The sequence below is a fragment of the Cebidichthys violaceus genome, unplaced genomic scaffold, assembly GCF_023349555.1.
Source record: "Cebidichthys violaceus isolate CVI_PGR_0920_01 unplaced genomic scaffold, fCebVio1.0.p SCAF_77, whole genome shotgun sequence".
In the NCBI taxonomy this organism is placed as follows: domain Eukaryota; kingdom Metazoa; phylum Chordata; class Actinopteri; order Perciformes; family Stichaeidae; genus Cebidichthys; species Cebidichthys violaceus.
In genome coordinates this window covers 5,001-24,057 of record NW_027176961.1, presented here as the reverse complement: position 1 = coordinate 24,057, position 19,057 = coordinate 5,001, and the positions used below count along the sequence as shown (strand labels likewise).

The window sequence follows — 19,057 nt, the reverse complement described above, 5'->3', positions numbered from 1 at the left end:
TTTAGTATGTCGAAAAAAGTCATAGTATAGCTTGTCGAAAAAGGTGAAAAACAGTCATAGTGTAGCATGTCGATAAAAAAGTGAAAAAAGTCATAGTATAGCATGTCGAAAAAAGTGAAAAAAGTCATAGTATAGCATGTCGAAAAAAGTCATAGTATAGTATGTCGAAAAAAGTCAAAGTATAGCATGTTGAAAAAAGTGAAAAACAGTCATAGTATAGCATGTCAAAAAAAGTGAAAAACAGTCATAGTATAGCATGTCGAAAAAGTCATAGTTTAGTATGTCGAAAAAAGTCATAGTATAGTATGTCAAAAAAAGTCATAGTATAGCATGTTGAAAAAAGTGAAAAACAGTCAGTGTAGCATGTCGAAAAAAGTGAAAAACAGTCATAGTGTAGAATGTCGAAAAAAGTGAAAAACAGTCATAGTGTAGCATGTCAAAAAAAGTGAAAAAAAGTCATAGTATAGCATGTCGAAAAAAGTGAAAAACAGTCATAGAGTAGAATGTCAAAAAAAGTGAAAAACAGTCATAGTGTAGCATGTTGAAAAAGTGAAAAACAGTCATAGTTTAGCATGTCGAAAAAAGTCATAGTATAGCATGTCAAAACAAGTAGTAGTATAGCATGTCGAAAAAAGTCATAGTATATCATTTCCAAAAAAGTGAAAAACAGCCATAGTATAGCATGTCAAAAAAAGTCATAGTATAGAATGTCAAAAAAAGTGAAAAACAGCCATAGTATAGCATGTCAAAAAAAGTCATAGTATAGAATGTCAAAAAAAGTGAAAAACAGCCATAGTATAGCATGTCGAAAAAAGTCATAGTATAGCATGTCGAAAAAAGTGAAAAACAGTCATAGTATAGCATGTCAAAAAAAGAGAAAAACAGTCATAGTATAGCATGTCGAAAAAAGTGAAAAACAGTCATAGTATAGCATGTCGAAAAAAGTCATAGTATAGTATGTCGAAAAAAGTCATAGTATAGCATGTCGAAAAAAGTGAAAAACAGTCATAGTGTAGCATGTCGAAAAAAGTGAAAAAAGTCATAGTATAGCATGTCGAAAAAAGTCATAGTAGAGTATGTCGAAAAAAGTCATAGTATAGCATGTTGAAAAAAAGTCATAGTATAACATGTCGAAAAAAGTCATAGTATAACATGTCGAAAAAAGTCATAGTATAGCATGTCGAAAAAAGTAATAGCATATCATGTCAAAAAAAGTGAAAAACAGCCATAGTATAGCATGTCAAAAAAAGTCATAGTATAGAATGTCGAAAAAAGTGAAAAACAGCCACAGTATAGCATGTTGAAAAAAGTCATAGTATAGCATGTCGAAAAAAGTGAAAAACAGTCATAGTATAGCATGTCAAAAAAAGTGAAAAACAGTCATAGTATAGCATGTCGAAAAAGTCATAGTATAGTATGTCGAAAAAAGTCATAGTATAGCATGTCGAAAAAAGTGAAAAACAGTCATAGTGTAGCATGTCGAAAAAAGTGAAAAAAGTCATAGTATAGCATGTCGAAAAAAGTCATAGTAGAGTATGTCGAAAAAAGTCATAGTATAGCATGTTGAAAAAAAGTCATAGTATAACATGTCGAAAAAAGTCATAGTATAACATGTCGAAAAAAGTCATAGTATAGCATGTCGAAAAAAGTAATAGCATATCATGTCAAAAAAAGTGAAAAACAGCCATAGTATAGCATGTCAAAAAAAGTCATAGTATAGAATGTCGAAAAAAGTGAAAAACAGCCACAGTATAGCATGTTGAAAAAAGTCATAGTATAGCATGTCGAAAAAAGTGAAAAACAGTCATAGTATAGCATGTCAAAAAAAGTGAAAAACAGTCATAGTATAGCATGTCGAAAAAGTCATAGTATAGTATGTCGAAAAAAGTCATAGTATAGCTTGTCGAAAAAGGTGAAAAACAGTCATAGTGTAGCATGTCGAAAAAAGTGAAAAAAGTCATAGTATAGCATGTCGAAAAAAGTGAAAAAAGTCATAGTATAGCATGTCGAAAAAAGTCATAGTATAGCATGTTGAAAAAAGTGAAAAACAGTCATAGTGTAGCATGTCGAAAAAAGTGAAAAACAGTCATAGTGTAGAATGTCGAAAAAAGTGAAAAACATTCATAGTATAGCATGTCGAAAAAAGTGAAAAACAGTCATAGTATAGCATGTCGAAAAAGTCATAGTATAGTATGTCGAAAAAAAGTAAAAGTATAGCATGTCGAAAAAAGTGAAAAACAGTCATAGTGTAGCATGTCGAAAAAAGTGCAAAAAGTCATAGTATAGCATGTCGAAAAAAGTCATAGTAGAGTATGTCAAAAAAAGTCATAGTATAGCATGTTGAAAAAAAGTCATAGTATAACATGTCGAAAAAAGTCATAGTATAACATGTCGAAAAAAGTCATAGTATAGCATGTCGAAAAAGTCATAGTATAGAATGTCGAAAAAGGTGAAAAACAGCCACAGTATAGCATGTTGAAAAAAGTCATAGTATATCATGTCAAAAAAAGTGAAAAACAGTCATAGTATAGCATGTCGAAAAAGTCATAGTATAGTATGTCGAAAAAAGTTATAGTATAGCTTGTCGAAAAAGGTGAAAAACAGTCATAGTGTAGCATGTCGAAAAAAATGAAAAAAGTCATAGTATAGCATGTTGAAAAAAGTGAAAAAAGTCATAGTATAGCATGTCGAAAAAAGTCATAGTATAGCATGTTGAAAAAAGTGAAAAACAGTCATAGTGTAGCATGTCGAAAAAAGTGAAAAACAGTCATAGTGTAGAATGTCGAAAAAAGTGAAAAACAGTCATAGTGTAGCATGTTGAAAAAAGTGAAAAACAGTCATAGTATAGCATGTCAAAAAATGTCATTGTATAGCATTTTGAAAAAAGTGAAAAACAGTCAAAGTATAACATGTCAAAAAAGCTAAAAAAAGTCATAGTATACCATGTCGAAAAAAGTGAAAAACAGTCATAGTGTAGCATGTTGAAAAAGTCATAGTTTAGCATGTCGAAAAAAGTCATAGTATAGCATGTCGAAACAAGTAGTAGTATAGCATGTCGAAAAAAGTCATAGTATAGAATGTCAAAAAAAGTGAAAAACAGCCATAGTATAGCATGTCGAAAAAAGTCATAGTATAGCACGTCGAAAAAAGTGAAAAACAGTCATAGTGTAGCATGTCGAAAAAAGTGAAAAACAGTCAGTGTAGCATGTCGAAAAAGGTGAAAAACAGCCATAGTATAGCATGTTGAAAAAAGTCATAGTATAGCATGTCGAAAAAAGTGAAAAACAGCCACAGTATAGCATGTCGAAAAAAGTCATAGTATAGCATGTCAAAAAAAGTCATAGTATAGCATGTCGAAAAAGTAATAGTATATCATGTCGAAAAAAGTGAAAAACAGCCATAGAATAGCATGTCGAAAAAAGTCAAAGTATAGAATGTCGAAAAAAGTGAAAAACAGCCACAGTATAGCATGTCGAAAAAAGTCATAGTATAGCATGTCGAAAAAAGTCATAGTATAGCATGTCGAAAAAAGTGAAAAACAGTCATAGTATAGACTGTCGAAAAAAGTGAAAAACATTCAGTGTAGCATGTCAAAAAAGTGAAAAACAGTCATAGTGTAGCATGTCGAAAAAAGTGAAAAACAGTCATAGTATAGCATGTCGAAAAAAGTGAAAAACAGTCATAATGTAGCACGTTGAAAAAGTGAAAAACAGTCACAGTGTAGCACGTCGAAAAAAGTGAAAAACAGTCATAGTGTAGCACGTCGAAAAAAGTGAAAAACAATCATAGTATAGCATGTCGAAAAAAGTGAAAAACAGTCATAGTATAGCATGTCGAAAAAAGTGAAAAACAGTCATAGTATAGCATGTCGAAAAAAGTCATAGTATAGCATGTCGAAAAAAGTGAAAAACAGTCATAGTATAGCATGTCAAAAAAAGAGAAAAACAGTCATAGTATAGCATGTCGAAAAAAGTCATAGTATAGTATGTCGAAAAAAGTCATAGTATAGCATGTCGAAAAAAGTGAAAAACAGTCATAGTGTAGCATGTCGAAAAAAGTGAAAAAAGTCATAGTATAGCATGTCGAAAAAAGTCATAGTAGAGTATGTCGAAAAAAGTCATAGTATAGCATGTTGAAAAAAAGTCATAGTATAACATGTCGAAAAAAGTCATAGTATAACATGTCGAAAAAAGTCATAGTATAGCATGTCGAAAAAAGTAATAGCATATCATGTCAAAAAAAGTGAAAAACAGCCATAGTATAGCATGTCAAAAAAAGTCATAGTATAGAATGTCGAAAAAAGTGAAAAACAGCCACAGTATAGCATGTTGAAAAAAGTCATAGTATAGCATGTCGAAAAAAGTGAAAAACAGTCATAGTATAGCATGTCAAAAAAAGTGAAAAACAGTCATAGTATAGCATGTCGAAAAAGTCATAGTATAGTATGTCGAAAAAAGTCATAGTATAGCTTGTCGAAAAAGGTGAAAAACAGTCATAGTGTAGCATGTCGAAAAAAGTGAAAAAAGTCATAGTATAGCATGTCGAAAAAAGTGAAAAAAGTCATAGTATAGCATGTCGAAAAAAGTCATAGTATAGCATGTTGAAAAAAGTGAAAAACAGTCATAGTGTAGCATGTCGAAAAAAGTGAAAAACAGTCATAGTGTAGAATGTCGAAAAAAGTGAAAAACATTCATAGTATAGCATGTCGAAAAAAGTGAAAAACAGTCATAGTATAGCATGTCGAAAAAGTCATAGTATAGTATGTCGAAAAAAAGTAAAAGTATAGCATGTCGAAAAAAGTGAAAAACAGTCATAGTGTAGCATGTCGAAAAAAGTGCAAAAAGTCATAGTATAGCATGTCGAAAAAAGTCATAGTAGAGTATGTCAAAAAAAGTCATAGTATAGCATGTTGAAAAAAAGTCATAGTATAACATGTCGAAAAAAGTCATAGTATAACATGTCGAAAAAAGTCATAGTATAGCATGTCGAAAAAGTCATAGTATAGAATGTCGAAAAAGGTGAAAAACAGCCACAGTATAGCATGTTGAAAAAAGTCATAGTATATCATGTCAAAAAAAGTGAAAAACAGTCATAGTATAGCATGTCGAAAAAGTCATAGTATAGTATGTCGAAAAAAGTTATAGTATAGCTTGTCGAAAAAGGTGAAAAACAGTCATAGTGTAGCATGTCGAAAAAAATGAAAAAAGTCATAGTATAGCATGTTGAAAAAAGTGAAAAAAGTCATAGTATAGCATGTCGAAAAAAGTCATAGTATAGCATGTTGAAAAAAGTGAAAAACAGTCATAGTGTAGCATGTCGAAAAAAGTGAAAAACAGTCATAGTGTAGAATGTCGAAAAAAGTGAAAAACAGTCATAGTGTAGCATGTTGAAAAAAGTGAAAAACAGTCATAGTATAGCATGTCAAAAAATGTCATTGTATAGCATTTTGAAAAAAGTGAAAAACAGTCAAAGTATAACATGTCAAAAAAGCTAAAAAAAGTCATAGTATACCATGTCGAAAAAAGTGAAAAACAGTCATAGTGTAGCATGTTGAAAAAGTCATAGTTTAGCATGTCGAAAAAAGTCATAGTATAGCATGTCGAAACAAGTAGTAGTATAGCATGTCGAAAAAAGTCATAGTATAGAATGTCAAAAAAAGTGAAAAACAGCCATAGTATAGCATGTCGAAAAAAGTCATAGTATAGCACGTCGAAAAAAGTGAAAAACAGTCATAGTGTAGCATGTCGAAAAAAGTGAAAAACAGTCAGTGTAGCATGTCGAAAAAGGTGAAAAACAGCCATAGTATAGCATGTTGAAAAAAGTCATAGTATAGCATGTCGAAAAAAGTGAAAAACAGCCACAGTATAGCATGTCGAAAAAAGTCATAGTATAGCATGTCAAAAAAAGTCATAGTATAGCATGTCGAAAAAGTAATAGTATATCATGTCGAAAAAAGTGAAAAACAGCCATAGAATAGCATGTCGAAAAAAGTCAAAGTATAGAATGTCGAAAAAAGTGAAAAACAGCCACAGTATAGCATGTCGAAAAAAGTCATAGTATAGCATGTCGAAAAAAGTCATAGTATAGCATGTCGAAAAAAGTGAAAAACAGTCATAGTATAGACTGTCGAAAAAAGTGAAAAACATTCAGTGTAGCATGTCAAAAAAGTGAAAAACAGTCATAGTGTAGCATGTCGAAAAAAGTGAAAAACAGTCATAGTATAGCATGTCGAAAAAAGTGAAAAACAGTCATAATGTAGCACGTTGAAAAAGTGAAAAACAGTCACAGTGTAGCACGTCGAAAAAAGTGAAAAACAGTCATAGTGTAGCACGTCGAAAAAAGTGAAAAACAATCATAGTATAGCATGTCGAAAAAAGTGAAAAACAGTCATAGTATAGCATGTCGAAAAAAGTGAAAAACAGTCATAGTATAGCATGTCGAAAAAAGTCATAGTATAGCATGTCGAAAAAAGTGAAAAACAGTCATAGTATAGCATGTTGAGAATATATACATATATATATATGTGTATATAAATATACATATATATGCGTATATATAGTATATATATATACATATATAAATATATATATTCATATATATATGTGTGTATATATACATATATATATATACATATATATATGTATATATATATACATATATTTGCGTATATATATACACACATATATATGTCTATATATATAGACATATATGTAAATATATACATTCATATATATATATATGTATATATATATATATATATATTCATATATATATATATCACAAATTACCTTTAATTCAATCAGTTAAAGAAATTCTTCAGAAATATATATTACACATGCTGTTGAGCTGCAGCAGAAAATAACCAGAAACTAGTTAAACTTTACAAATGTATAAATGTTTTAATATTCCTTAATATGCATAAAAGTGGTCGTCATAGAAGCCAGACCTCAGTAAACACACGTTGCTGCTGAAGTGAGTTGAACTCACCTGCAGTCCCGCGCTGATCCTCTGGAGGTCTCTGTAGCTCCACCTCTGTGTGCAGACTGAGGACGTGTTTTCATCTTTGTCTCAGGTGAAGATACTCTACCTGCATGTTTTAATGCTGTCACGGTCGAGTCCCGTCTTACATATTCATAACTTTTATTATTTTCCACGAGGCGAATTCTTCTATTTCATCTATGGAATAAAAATGTAAATCAGCAGCACGTTAGACCACATTCCATCCAAAACAAACGTGATGTTTATTGGTAAAAATACTAATGAAACGGATAAAAAAACAAAGCAACACCTACATGAAGATGAACAGCATAAAAGAACACGTCCACAGATAAAAGCTGCCGTCTTGTATCTTCATCATCGTCAGCCTCACCGGACTGGATCCTGCTCAGGGAAGCAAAGGGAAGGTCTACAGATCCAAAACATCAAGAACACAAACATTTCTGCTGCCACACCAAACTGCATTTAAAGTCTGCCACTTCAACACTAAAGTACTCGTTGACAAGACTCTTTCATACATTGACTTTTGAATTTTTGGTTTACCTTTGTATAGTATTTAGTGTCATTGATTCTGCAACCTGACACTCAAGAACAGTCATGAAACCCATCTGGGTTTGTTGGTCCAGGTTGAGATGCTGAGCAGAGGTTCATTGAAATTAACGAGTGACGCGATCGTCCCTGAATGAGCTTCACCTCCTCCATCAACAGCCAATGGGAGGAGAGTAAAAGGTCACATGTCACGGGGACCTGACAGTGAAGTATCTTGTCAAGCTCGATAAGAACATTAACAACCAAAGATGGAGGATGAAACCTGAACAATACCACTTTACCACATTAAGAGCCACAAGACACCAGATGATCTGTTCTCTGAGTCCATGAACACAACGTCAGACACCATGAAGAGACTAAGAGGTTTGAGTTTGTCGCCATCTTGGATTACGGACCACATCTGGACTGAGGAGGAGTGACGTAGAGACCTGTCAATCACTGTGTGTATATATATATATATATATATATATATATATATATACATATATATATATATATATATATATATATATGTATATATATATATATATATATATATATATATATATATACATATATATACATATATATAGAGATCTTTCTCAATCATCTTGAGTCCTGAGATCACCGGTCTACTCCTAGAGTTATTTCACTATTATCCCACAATGCAACAGAAAACACAGCCGTTCATGGATAAATATAATGAGTTCAATGTATAACATTCTCTTTCAAGCAGAGAGAGACTCCCTGTAGGAACATTACAGAAACAGATTTTTCTTCAGGAACTTAAACGCCACATCATGTCTCCGGCAGCGACGGCGTGTCTCCCAAAATACTCGTACAGATTCGTTTTGTGATGCTTTGACTCCTGGTGCATGTTGGGAATTAGGGCGATCAGCCCCCGCAGATGAGAAAAAAAAAAAAAAAAGCCCAATGAGTTTTCATCTCCAACGCTTTGTTTCATCATCCGTCCATCAGGCGGCGATGATGAAAGGCCGCTCGTTACGCCTCCGGTGAACGACTGACGCTGTCGGATCTAAATTCCACATCAGACCTCCTCACCGAGACGGACAGCCAGAGGTTATTAGAAGGAGCTTCAGGTTCGAGCTCTCTCTCTCTCTCTCTCTCTCTCTCACACACACACACACACACACACACACACACACACACACACACACAGAGAGAGCAGCGCTGCCTGTGATCTATGATTCATGTGCGCTCATTTAAAATAGTTTGAAATATTTAAAGTTGGCTGGTCGGCCTCAGAGGGTCGACTGACTGACCTCTCCGCTCTTATTACTGCATGATGGAGGAGGAGGAGGAGGAGGAGGAGGAGGAGGAGGAGGAGGAGACAAGATGCAGGCTAGAAGAAAAAGGGGAAATGAAGGTAATAAAAGTGAGAGAGACGAGGAGGACTGAGAGACGGATGGATACAGGTTTCATGAGTCAATAGAAGACTGATTTCTTGTCATTTCAGTCAACACCAGGAGACAACCTCCGGTTCTTTAAAGTTCTTCAAAGCTTCACGTGTTAAAGCTGCATTCTCTCTAGTGTCCACCAGGGGGCGACTCCTCTGGTTGTATAGAAGTCTAGTCTAAAATGACTCTACTTCTCTCTTGATTTATTCCCTCAGTAAACATTGTAAACATGAGTTTATGGTCTCAATCTCTAGTTTACAGTCTTCTTCAATACAGCATGATGTTCATTTAGTACATTATGCTCCATTTAGAGTCAAACACACCATAAAGAGGGGATGCTTTAGGGGCGGGGCTACATGGTGATTGACAGGTCTCTACCAGATATCCAAGAACTCTACATCACTCCTTCACATTCCATTCGACATCAGGATGACTGGTTGTCTGCCCTGCTTTAGAGTGACTGAGGTGAAATAAACACCACTTTACCTTCTCATTGTTCCACACGGGCTACGTACTAAAGCGTACTAAAGCGTACTAAAGCGTACTAAAGCGTACGAACACACTCACCTTCACACTCTCAGTAGATCTCTTTGCAGAGAGGCGCTCTGGAGTTTGACTCCATGATTCTTCAGAGGCGACGGAAACTCAAACGTGACGACTGCTGTAAAAAAAAAAGGTGTTTTTTGTTCGTGTAAAAAGCAGAAATGTGAATCAGGTGCACATCGAGCACCTGAGCACAGGATGCAGGAAAGAGTTGCTTGGAGTGGTGACCATTAATCCAGGAAAGATCTGAAATCAGCTCGTGTGGTTCCTGGAACTGTTTTTGGGGGTTTATGTTTCTACCAGGATCGATGTTTGTGGGACACTCGTGGCTCTCTAAGCTCAGTGGAACAAAGTTAGAATACACTAAAACACTTTCATAATAATAAACTTAAGTATTTCACACGATTAAACTGCTTTCTTTAAGTATTGAGTAATTATGTTGGTCCAACTTAACTTATTTAGGTTGGTTCAACTTATTTACCAGGGTTGAGTCTGACTTAACTTAATAGGGTTAGTAGAACTAAATTTACAGTCGTAAACTAAGTTGGACCAACAGAAGTGCTTAAAGCTGATAGAAAGCAGTTTAATTGTTTGATTGTATTAATATGTTTTTAGTATAGCAGCATTGATTTCACCAGCAGTGAGAGACTATTGAAGCAAAACCTCCAAATGACCAGTGACCAGGTGACTCATCCACCTCCACCTGTCTGCTGCAGACACACGTACCTGATTGGCCGTCTGGAGGTGTGAAGGTTTCAGGACGGGAGCTTCTTTTAAAACACAACACCTCGTTCACTCCTCTGATCCGTCCGGCTCCACGCTGAGAGGAAGGTCAAGGAGACGCAGTGAAAGGGGAAGAAAAGCACGATTCATCTATCTAATAGATTCTACCATCATTTTTCAGATTCCTGAATTTAACAATGATTAATGTCCAATTCTCAACAGGAACCAGAACACTAGCAGAACCCTTCCTGACTTTCAAAATAAAAGGAGAAAGAAAACAGCTTACTGCGATGTGGCAGCATCTCTATTATTTGGGGATTGGTGAAGTTAGCAAAACAGAAGAAATTATGCAATCTGGTAACAAATTCGAGAGAAATTTTTATTATGAATATGGCACCTGTAAGATGGTGAAAACCGGGTTACAGAAAGACAACCATGTGTGTGACATGTTCCTCTGAGCGGATGAGAACCTAGTAAACTTATAAAAGAACAACTGCTATAAAAATGAAGTATGTACATTTTTCGGATTTGCAGCATTATTCATGGTAAATGAACTCAAAAGGATGTCTTCCGAAAATAATAATAATAATAATAATAATAATAATAATAATAATAAAAAATAAGCCAGGCACTCAAAGTTAGCATCAGTTAGTCATGTGTTTTTTTTCAAAACAAAAAAATAGAAATGTACCATAGTTTTCTCTTTTTTAATATTTTAATTTGTTTGTATTTAGAATTTTATAACACTGTTAACATTGATAATAAGAGATTCCCTCTCTCCCGTATTTCAGCTACTTGGCACCAAGTTCCTCATAAAAGAATCTGTATAATTGTACAAGAAATAGTTAAAAACACAGACACAGTTTCTTCACAGGTAAATGAAGTGATTTTTCAATATTTGTAATTCTTAAACACTATGTATTTTTGACAGCAGCTGTGATTAAGGTTTTTACGTTTTTAAAATCACCAGCAAAGTTTTCATTTTTCGACATAAAACACAGAAAAAACATTGAAACAGCTTGGACCGGCTGTTTGGTTTTTGTTACATGTGGGTGTATTTCCTGGTTTCGTCTGAGTTATGTGCACCCCCCCCAACCCCGCCCCCGCCCCCACCACCACCACCATCACCACCACCACCACCACCCTGCTGCCCAATCCCGGTTTCTTTGACCAGATGGGGCCCTGCCTTTCTTTGTGCCCCCCCACCCCCCTCCCCCCCCGCCCCATTTTCACGCCAAAAAACCCGCCAAAAGTAGAAAACGCTAAAATCCAGAGGAGCGCGGAAACAAAATGCTCCTGAAACGACTGAATTTAACATTCGACCACGAACGACCCGCCGACAGATCGCGCGGACCAATCACATTCCTCCCTCATTGAACACAGAAATAAATAAATCCATCGCTAAATTTGATAAACCAAAGTTTGTTTGCTTTTTTTCGTATTTGTTTAAACATTTTCGTCGCAGAAACAAGACGTTGATTCTTCACAGAAAGCACAGACGCTACAGATTGATTTTCCTGATGTGTAAAGTGGAGATTAGAGGCGTCGGTTTGACGATACAGACTTTATTCTTCCTCCATCGCGTCCCTGTTTGGGCTCGACAGACTTAAAAAAACTAGAACACTGGACCCAAAAGCAAACGAACAATAAACGAGGGATCGATCACGTGAAACTCATTGGACGAACTTACTAAACATGCAGTTCAGTTTTTCCAAAACACCTATAAAAATAGATTTATAGTGCGAAATATTTTTTTCTTCTTTTAATTTCTTTAGAAATCTTTAAAATCAGTTTTTTTTATTATTATTACGTGTCCTGAAATAGTACTGTGATTTTTTGTATCTCCCCCCTTGAACCACTTGTGTAACTTTGTTTGTCCCGTGAGAGAAGTTTGCGCAGGAAGTCAACAAGTTTCGGTGGGAACCAATGAAATACACCCAATGCACACAGGAAGCCCCAAGGGACTCTGGGAAATGTTTCACAACTGAGGCTTTTGTGGTTGTTGTTTTTTCCAGGACTACAATCTAAAATGCTACTTTAGGCTTGTTCCTCATCACAATTTGAATTCTATTGTACATATTTATTAGTTATTTAATACTTTGTATGCAAGAGCTGGAAACTGCGTTTCCCAGAATTCCTTAGCGGCGATAAACATGGCTCCATAAACCTTTGAGCTAGTTAAAGAATCTTTTTCATCTCTGAGAGAAAGGACAGCAAGATAAAGAGGTTTTGTATAAGACTACACAACAGCAAAAAGCAATCGCAGAGAGAGAGAAAGAGAGAGGAGGATTAGAAAACCCCCCACAAAACTAAATGTAAAAAACAAAAGAGGTTTTACAAAGACAAGAAGGAAGCAGCGGAACAAAAGGTGGTCTCTACAAAGTTCTTTTCTGTATTTTTTGCAAAGGCCACCGAACACGAAATTCCACGAACCTCCACTGGTTTCACTAAGACTGCAGATAGAGGGAGATCGAGGGGGGAGAGAGAGAGGCAAAGAGAGGCAAAGAGGGGTCCGCCGTGTTTAGACTCCACCCCCTTTCTCCCACTAAGCCCCGCCCCTCCTCCCCATCCCCCCACACTAGAGATAGAGCACAGAGAAGACAAAGGACAAAAACAGCTACAGTAGCTCAGTATATACTGCATATAGTCAACACACACAGAGAGAGAAGTCGCCATGAAAGACTCTTTGACAGCCAGTGACACTAAACACATCGGTAACACGTTTTTTACGGCTTTAAATCACACTGGGTAATAAGGTATGACGGATGGTAGAGACGGGGCTGCCAACTTTAAAAAGATGGATGTTGTGACAGTTTTTTTTTTTTTTTTGCTTTTTACCGTTTTAATTATTACTTGTTATCTTTTTTATTCTTCCTCTTTTTAACAAAAGACGTAGAAAAGAAAACAGTACAAATGAACGAGAATCACAGTGCTTTGAAAACACTAAACTTTGTGAGATTTCTTTTTTTTTTTTGTCTTTTTTTTTGGCAACGAGGGTTCGGGGAAGAAAAAACACGGAACAGAAGAACGACGACAAAGACAACATTGTTTCAAGGAATGTGATTTTTTTTCTCTTCCTTAAAAAAAGATTATTTTTTTTGTAGTTATTGATTTTGATTGTTTGATAGATTTGATTGAAAATGCATGTCTTTATTACAATCTCCTTAGTTGATATGTGGCTTGTTTTTTCTATCACAGGGTCCGGCGATGAGATGGAAGAGAGTGGATCCTTTAGGAAAGTCTTGTGGAGGTGATTCTGGTTTAGGAAGAAGACGAGGAGGAGGAGGAGGAGGAGGAGGAGGAGGAGGAGGAGGAGGAAGGAGGAGGAGGTAAAAAAATACAAATAAAGACGAAGAAAGTAGTACAAAATAAAAGTAAACAATCAAACAGGAGCCGGTCGAGGGTTTTAACATTCATTTTTCAAGTTAGCGTCACTAGCGTATTAGCCTCAGTCTCACTGAGAAGTAAAAGTGATTAAGTTAGAAAATACATAGAAATAAAAACAACACTATGAAGCCTAGAAATTCAACCAATCACCTCCATGCTGCCGTGTGGAGCTGCCCCTCTACGCCCAATCAGATTAAGCGGTTTTTTTTGAGGAGGGACATGATGGAGATGATGTCGCTGATTTAGAGGTCCTACGGTTCTTGCTGTGTTTCTGACTTTCCTGAAGGTCAGAAGATTAAAAAAAAAATGATAACAATAAAAAGGTTAAAATCGTTCCCCCTCCAAAAAAAACCAAAACACGATCAGTCTGTCAACGAGCTGTGGGTTTCGTTTACAGCACCCACATCAGCCAGCTGAATCCGGGTTACTGGACGGTCGGTAGCACCATGAATCTGTCGATCGTCAGGAGGAAATGTTAGACGTGGAGGTTAAAGATCCGGCAGACAAGAGTGAGAGATAAAAGAGAGAGAGAACGACATATCGAGATGGGAGGAGATGTAGAGGAGGTTATGTTTGGTGCGAGACCTGTAGGTAAACTCCTGGGATCAAAGAGGAAGTAGTAACATTCGATATTTCACAGGTCATTACCCGGCTGAAATTGCTTTTTTTTTCTTTTCTGTTTTTCTCCGTAATGCTTGATTCTGAGCTAGAATATTTTATAAAAAAAAGAAGAAGGAAATGAAAAGGAAAAAACAGCATTAATTCTCTAAACTATTCCCTCGATCGAGAAACGTCTTCAAAAAAAACCTTTTTTCAAAAGATTATTATCTCCGAGACCTGTTGTCGGCCCCCTCCTCTCGGGTTAAAAACGCTCTCTTCAAGCCTTGATCACATCAAGATACATGTGGAGAAGCGCCCGCATAGAGTTTATTATGTCCGTTACAAATCCCTGTACCGTCCTCCGTTAAATACGCACAATCGGCACCTTCGTAAAGATGCAACAGAAAACAAAGTCAAAGTCAAATGATAGAAAAAGTATCCCCGTCTGGCTCCGGCAGAGTCCTTTTCGGCAATATGAATTCTCTGTAGGCAAAAAAAAGGAGTTCTTTACAATAAAGAATAGTCTTGTTTTTGTTCAAGAGAAGAAGAAAAAAAAACGTTGCTGATCGCAAGAAAGAGGAGCAAAAGAGAGAGACAGAGAGAGAGAGAAAGAGAGAGAGAGGAGGAAGAGAGGATGAGGAGGAGAGAGAAAAGAAGATAGAAAAGGTCGGGACATGTTTGAGGGTCATTCATGTCTATTACACAAGCTCAGTTGCTCAGATTCAAAGTGCTAGAGTACATTTGTCATCCCTTCCTGTCCTTTCCCCCCTCTCAGAAACACAGTGCTGTGTTGGTAAAAGATAGCAAGTACAGAGTCTTTCTCTTCCTTTCATTTTTTGTGTCTTTACTAGTGAGTAGTCTTTTTTTAAACGTTGACACAGTTGTCGATTCCAGAAACACAGTAATGCGGTCTTGAGCGAGTAGCGTTAATCCTCCTTCCTCTCCAGAGTCGTCTGTGTGGCGTGGATCCCGTTGCTGTACACCGGGAACGGTAGCGTCGAGAAAAGTCCCTCCGCCGTGGTGAAAACGTTGGCCGCGGTCGGCATCTGGCCCCCCAGGGCGCCGTTCCCGCCCGTGGCCGTCGGAGATCCGACGAACGGGCCGGCCGCCGCCGCCGCCGACATGTTGAGCCTGTGGACGTGGTGGTACAGCATCTCCATGGGCGTCTTGGGGTCCAGGCCGAACCCCGAGCCGTCGACGAAGTTCATGGCGGCGTTGGGGAGGAGGTTGCCCTGCGCCATGGCTAGGGTGACGTCCGCCGGTGCGTACCTGATGGTCCCGGTGGTGTAGACCCGCGGAGCTGTCGTGCTGGTGGAGGCCAGAGTCCCCGTGACCCGGTGGACCAACGGGAGCACCACGTTGCCGGCCTGCAGACGCTGCAGCGCCTCGAGGTCGCCGGAGTAAAGCAGCGACGAGGAAGAGGTCGACGAGGACGAGGATGAGGAAGAGGAGGTGGTGGGAGTGCCTTGCTGCTTGTCCCGCGGGGAGGCGGACAGCGGAGGTGACAGGGGGTCGGCGGAGGAGGCGTTGGAGGGAGGTGCTAAACTGGCGGCGCTGGAAGCGGAGGACGGCGCGGAGCTTCCGTTGTAAGGAGGCTTCCTCACTCCTACTGCGCCTCCCTCGGTTCCAGGAGGGGTGAGGACAGAGTCGGGAATGGCCACCTGGAGAGAGCCTCCCTGGGGGGAGGGGAAGTTCTCGTGGGACCCCGGGGGGGCCGGCTTGGAGGTCATGCTGTATGGCGACTCGTTTCTGGAAATCTCTCGGTTGGGCGGGAAGTTCCAGATGCTGCTGTCATTGTCGAAGTTGATCGGCTCCGCCATCTCCGTCTTGATTTTCAGGACCGAGGACGTCGCACCCGTGCAGTTCGGGGAGCCGGCGGAGGCGAGGAGGTGGGAGGAGGAGTTGTTGGCCGGCGTGGCCTGGGAGGGGTCTACCAGCGTCGCGGCATCTCCCATGTCATCGGGGCTGTGCGTGGCGGTGGGCGAGGAGAGACGGAGCCTCCTGCTCCGGGATGCGTCCCATTTCTGCACTTTCCTCCTCTTCCGCCTCTTCTGGAGCTTGCCGCCAGCACCGGCGTCGACGCCGTCACAATCTTGCACGCCTCCGTCTTCTTCCTCGTCGTCGTCGTCGTCCTCTTCCTCCTCCTCCTCTGACGAAGAAGTTTGTGAGTTGTGCAGCTGTACCTCTTCCCCTTCTCCGTAGCGCTCTACCTTAATATGAAGCCCGCCCAGGTTGCCCAGTCCTCCGATGACACCCAGTCCCCCTAACCCTCCCAGTCCGGCTAACCTCCCAAGCCTTCCTCCTCCATCTCCACCACCTCCACCTCCACCTCCTCCTCCGCCTCCTCCTCCTCCTACCCTTGCCTCCTCCTGTTCCTCGCCCTCTCCATCCGAGGCTTCCAGACTGTCGTCGCTCTCCTGGCTCTCGGGGTTACTTGAGCTGTCTCCTTCCTCCTGGCGCTTCATGTCCTGTTCGGAGGAGCAATGAGGTTGACCGGGTTGCTGCTGACGCTTGCTGTCCGTCTCCGGGTCCTCGCGTTCTGATTGGTGGCTCGGCTTTCCCTCGGACTTGGCGTTCTCGTTGTCTGTTGATGAGAAAGATATATGTATATGTATATATATATATATATATATATAAAAGACTTTCCCAGCAGCCTCAGCTGTACTTTGTGTTAAGTGTGTATTAGCGCTTTAGCATTGTCATTGTAGTATATGTGTATGATGACAGGTTAAAAGGTTTACCATAACTTTATCCAAAACAGAACAATCAACATACTAATGATTTAGCTGATAAATCTGAGCTTTATCTTTGAGGTTGAGCTAAAGATTGTGGGTTTATTAAAATCTAAAGGGTTCATCTTCTGGGGAGCTGGAATGTGTTCAGGGAAGTGGATGAAAATGGACATTTCTTGTGTACTGATGACATTTGGTCCTGATGTTGGGTCTACAGGAGATCATTAACTTTGTCATGGTTTATCCTCTTGTGAACATGAATGAACAACAATTGCTGTTGAGATATTTCATCATATTTGAGACCAAAGATAACTTCCTTAAAACCCATTCCTCTCTTGGACTGTTATGGCTTCAGTTTGTGTGTGTTTGAATTCCCGCGCAGTGACTCTCAGTTGTTGATCTTGTTTTATTTTCCCAGACAGGCTTTTCCATGTGTTGTGTTGTGTTGTGGCTGCTGATGTGTGTTCAGTATCTGTAGCTGCTGCTGTTCTGGCATCTTGGCTCTGTCCAGCCCATTACACACATACACACACACACACACACACACACACACACACACACACACACACACACACACAACAGACGACACACACACTTCAAACCCTGCCAGCACACACTGAGGCCAGCGGCTGCCCAGCTGGCAGTGCTCTGACTCCCTCATGGCACCTGAAATGTCGACTCAATTGCTTTGTCTGGGGGGAAAACCTTGTATCTCCATTAAGTGAGCTTTTTCCAAAGCAGACACAGATTTATTCTCAGGTTGGAATAAAAAACGGACCTCGAGTGTTAAACGTTTCCCAGAGAGTCAGGGAGGGATTTGGATCGTTTTTCTTTGTAGAGGAAATCTGAATCTAAAATTGAGAACCAAGTTGTCTTTTAAGCGTTTTTGAATTTTTTTAATAGCATTTGCCAAATGGGCTCGTCAACGGTCTCCACAGAACATTTGGGTTTTATACCGTTGCGCTGTAGAACGTAGGTGTCGTCTGCATAGAGACAGACGGTTCCACAGTCCACCAAATGTTGTCAAGATGGAGACAGGCTTTTCCAAGAACTACAAAGTTGAAAAATAGATTTTTGGTTGGATTGTTTTTAATTTGAATGTATTGAGTATTGTAATCTGTGTCGTATCAGCTTGGAGTTCGAAGAGAAAACCTGCCTCATAAGAGTTCGAGAGATACCAGGCGCGAATGGAGGGTCTAATAAAAGACATGTTGCATTATGGGAGGTGTTTTTTTGTATGTCTCTTTGCTTCTCCTGTTTTTCTATAAGAAGTGGACGTAGTCATGGTGACGTCACTCGTTGGTTTCTGGACTGACGTTTTGAAGCCTCGAGTTTGGCAATTTCGCTGTCGCCATCTTGGCTTTACTGCAACCAGTGAACAGGAAGTGACCACATCTGGACTGAGGAGGAGTGACGTAGAGACGCCGTATACGTCTCTGGTAGAGACCTGTCAATCACAAGGTAGCTCCACCCCTAAAGCATCCCCTGCTTTATGGTAAACAAAACTACAAACAGTTAGGTTTAGACAACAAAACCACAACGTGGTGTTGAACTTGTGGTTTAAAGTCCTGTTTGTTGGACCCGTCCCCTCCTGTCCACTAATAGTTGTCTTTTTAGATATTCTAAAGTACGTCACTGTTGCTTCGTTAAGTGGATGCATTTAATTTGTGCGTCCACCACGAAAAAGCATCCTAGTCATCGTTGCCATTTGCATTAAACCTGCAGTCGTTTTTAATCAAACAAACAGCAGGAATTAGGACATTCTGTGGTTCCTGGAATGGACTGTTGAGTATTTTGGGCAGGAGGACGGCGTGTGTGGGACGTAATCAAAAAGCTGTCTAATTTTAAGTTAATATCATTGATATTCTGCTGCACAGCACCACTAAGAAATAAATCAAATAAAAAGACTTTGTTCTTGGCACCTGTCCTCGTGTCCTCTCTGGCTCTGCACAGATTGCATCCTAACAGAACAAAGGTCAAAGGCCGGGTTTCTCATTTTAGAATATGTCGAGCCTGAGCACCTCGGGCCTGTTGGAGCCCGGCTGAATCACCGCCTCCTGCAGCAGCTGGCGTCGGTTTACAGCCGACAGGGTGCCAGAATCGTTCTCCTCCAGCTAGAATAACAGCTGG

The 19,057-nt window shown here is 39.1% G+C and overlaps 1 protein-coding gene across 1 annotated transcript in view; it reads right to left on the bottom strand.

Moving 5' to 3' along the window:
* Positions 1–11,436: 11,436 nt before the first annotated feature.
* Positions 11,437–19,057, bottom strand: part of LOC137892252 (neuronal PAS domain-containing protein 3) — a 9,173-nt gene continuing 1,552 nt past the window's right edge. Inside the window, exon 3 of the mRNA XM_068737271.1 lies at positions 11,437–16,779. Within this exon, the coding sequence (XP_068593372.1) occupies positions 15,122–16,779 (1,658 nt within the window). The 3' untranslated portion in view covers positions 11,437–15,121. The remainder of the gene's footprint in view (positions 16,780–19,057) is intronic.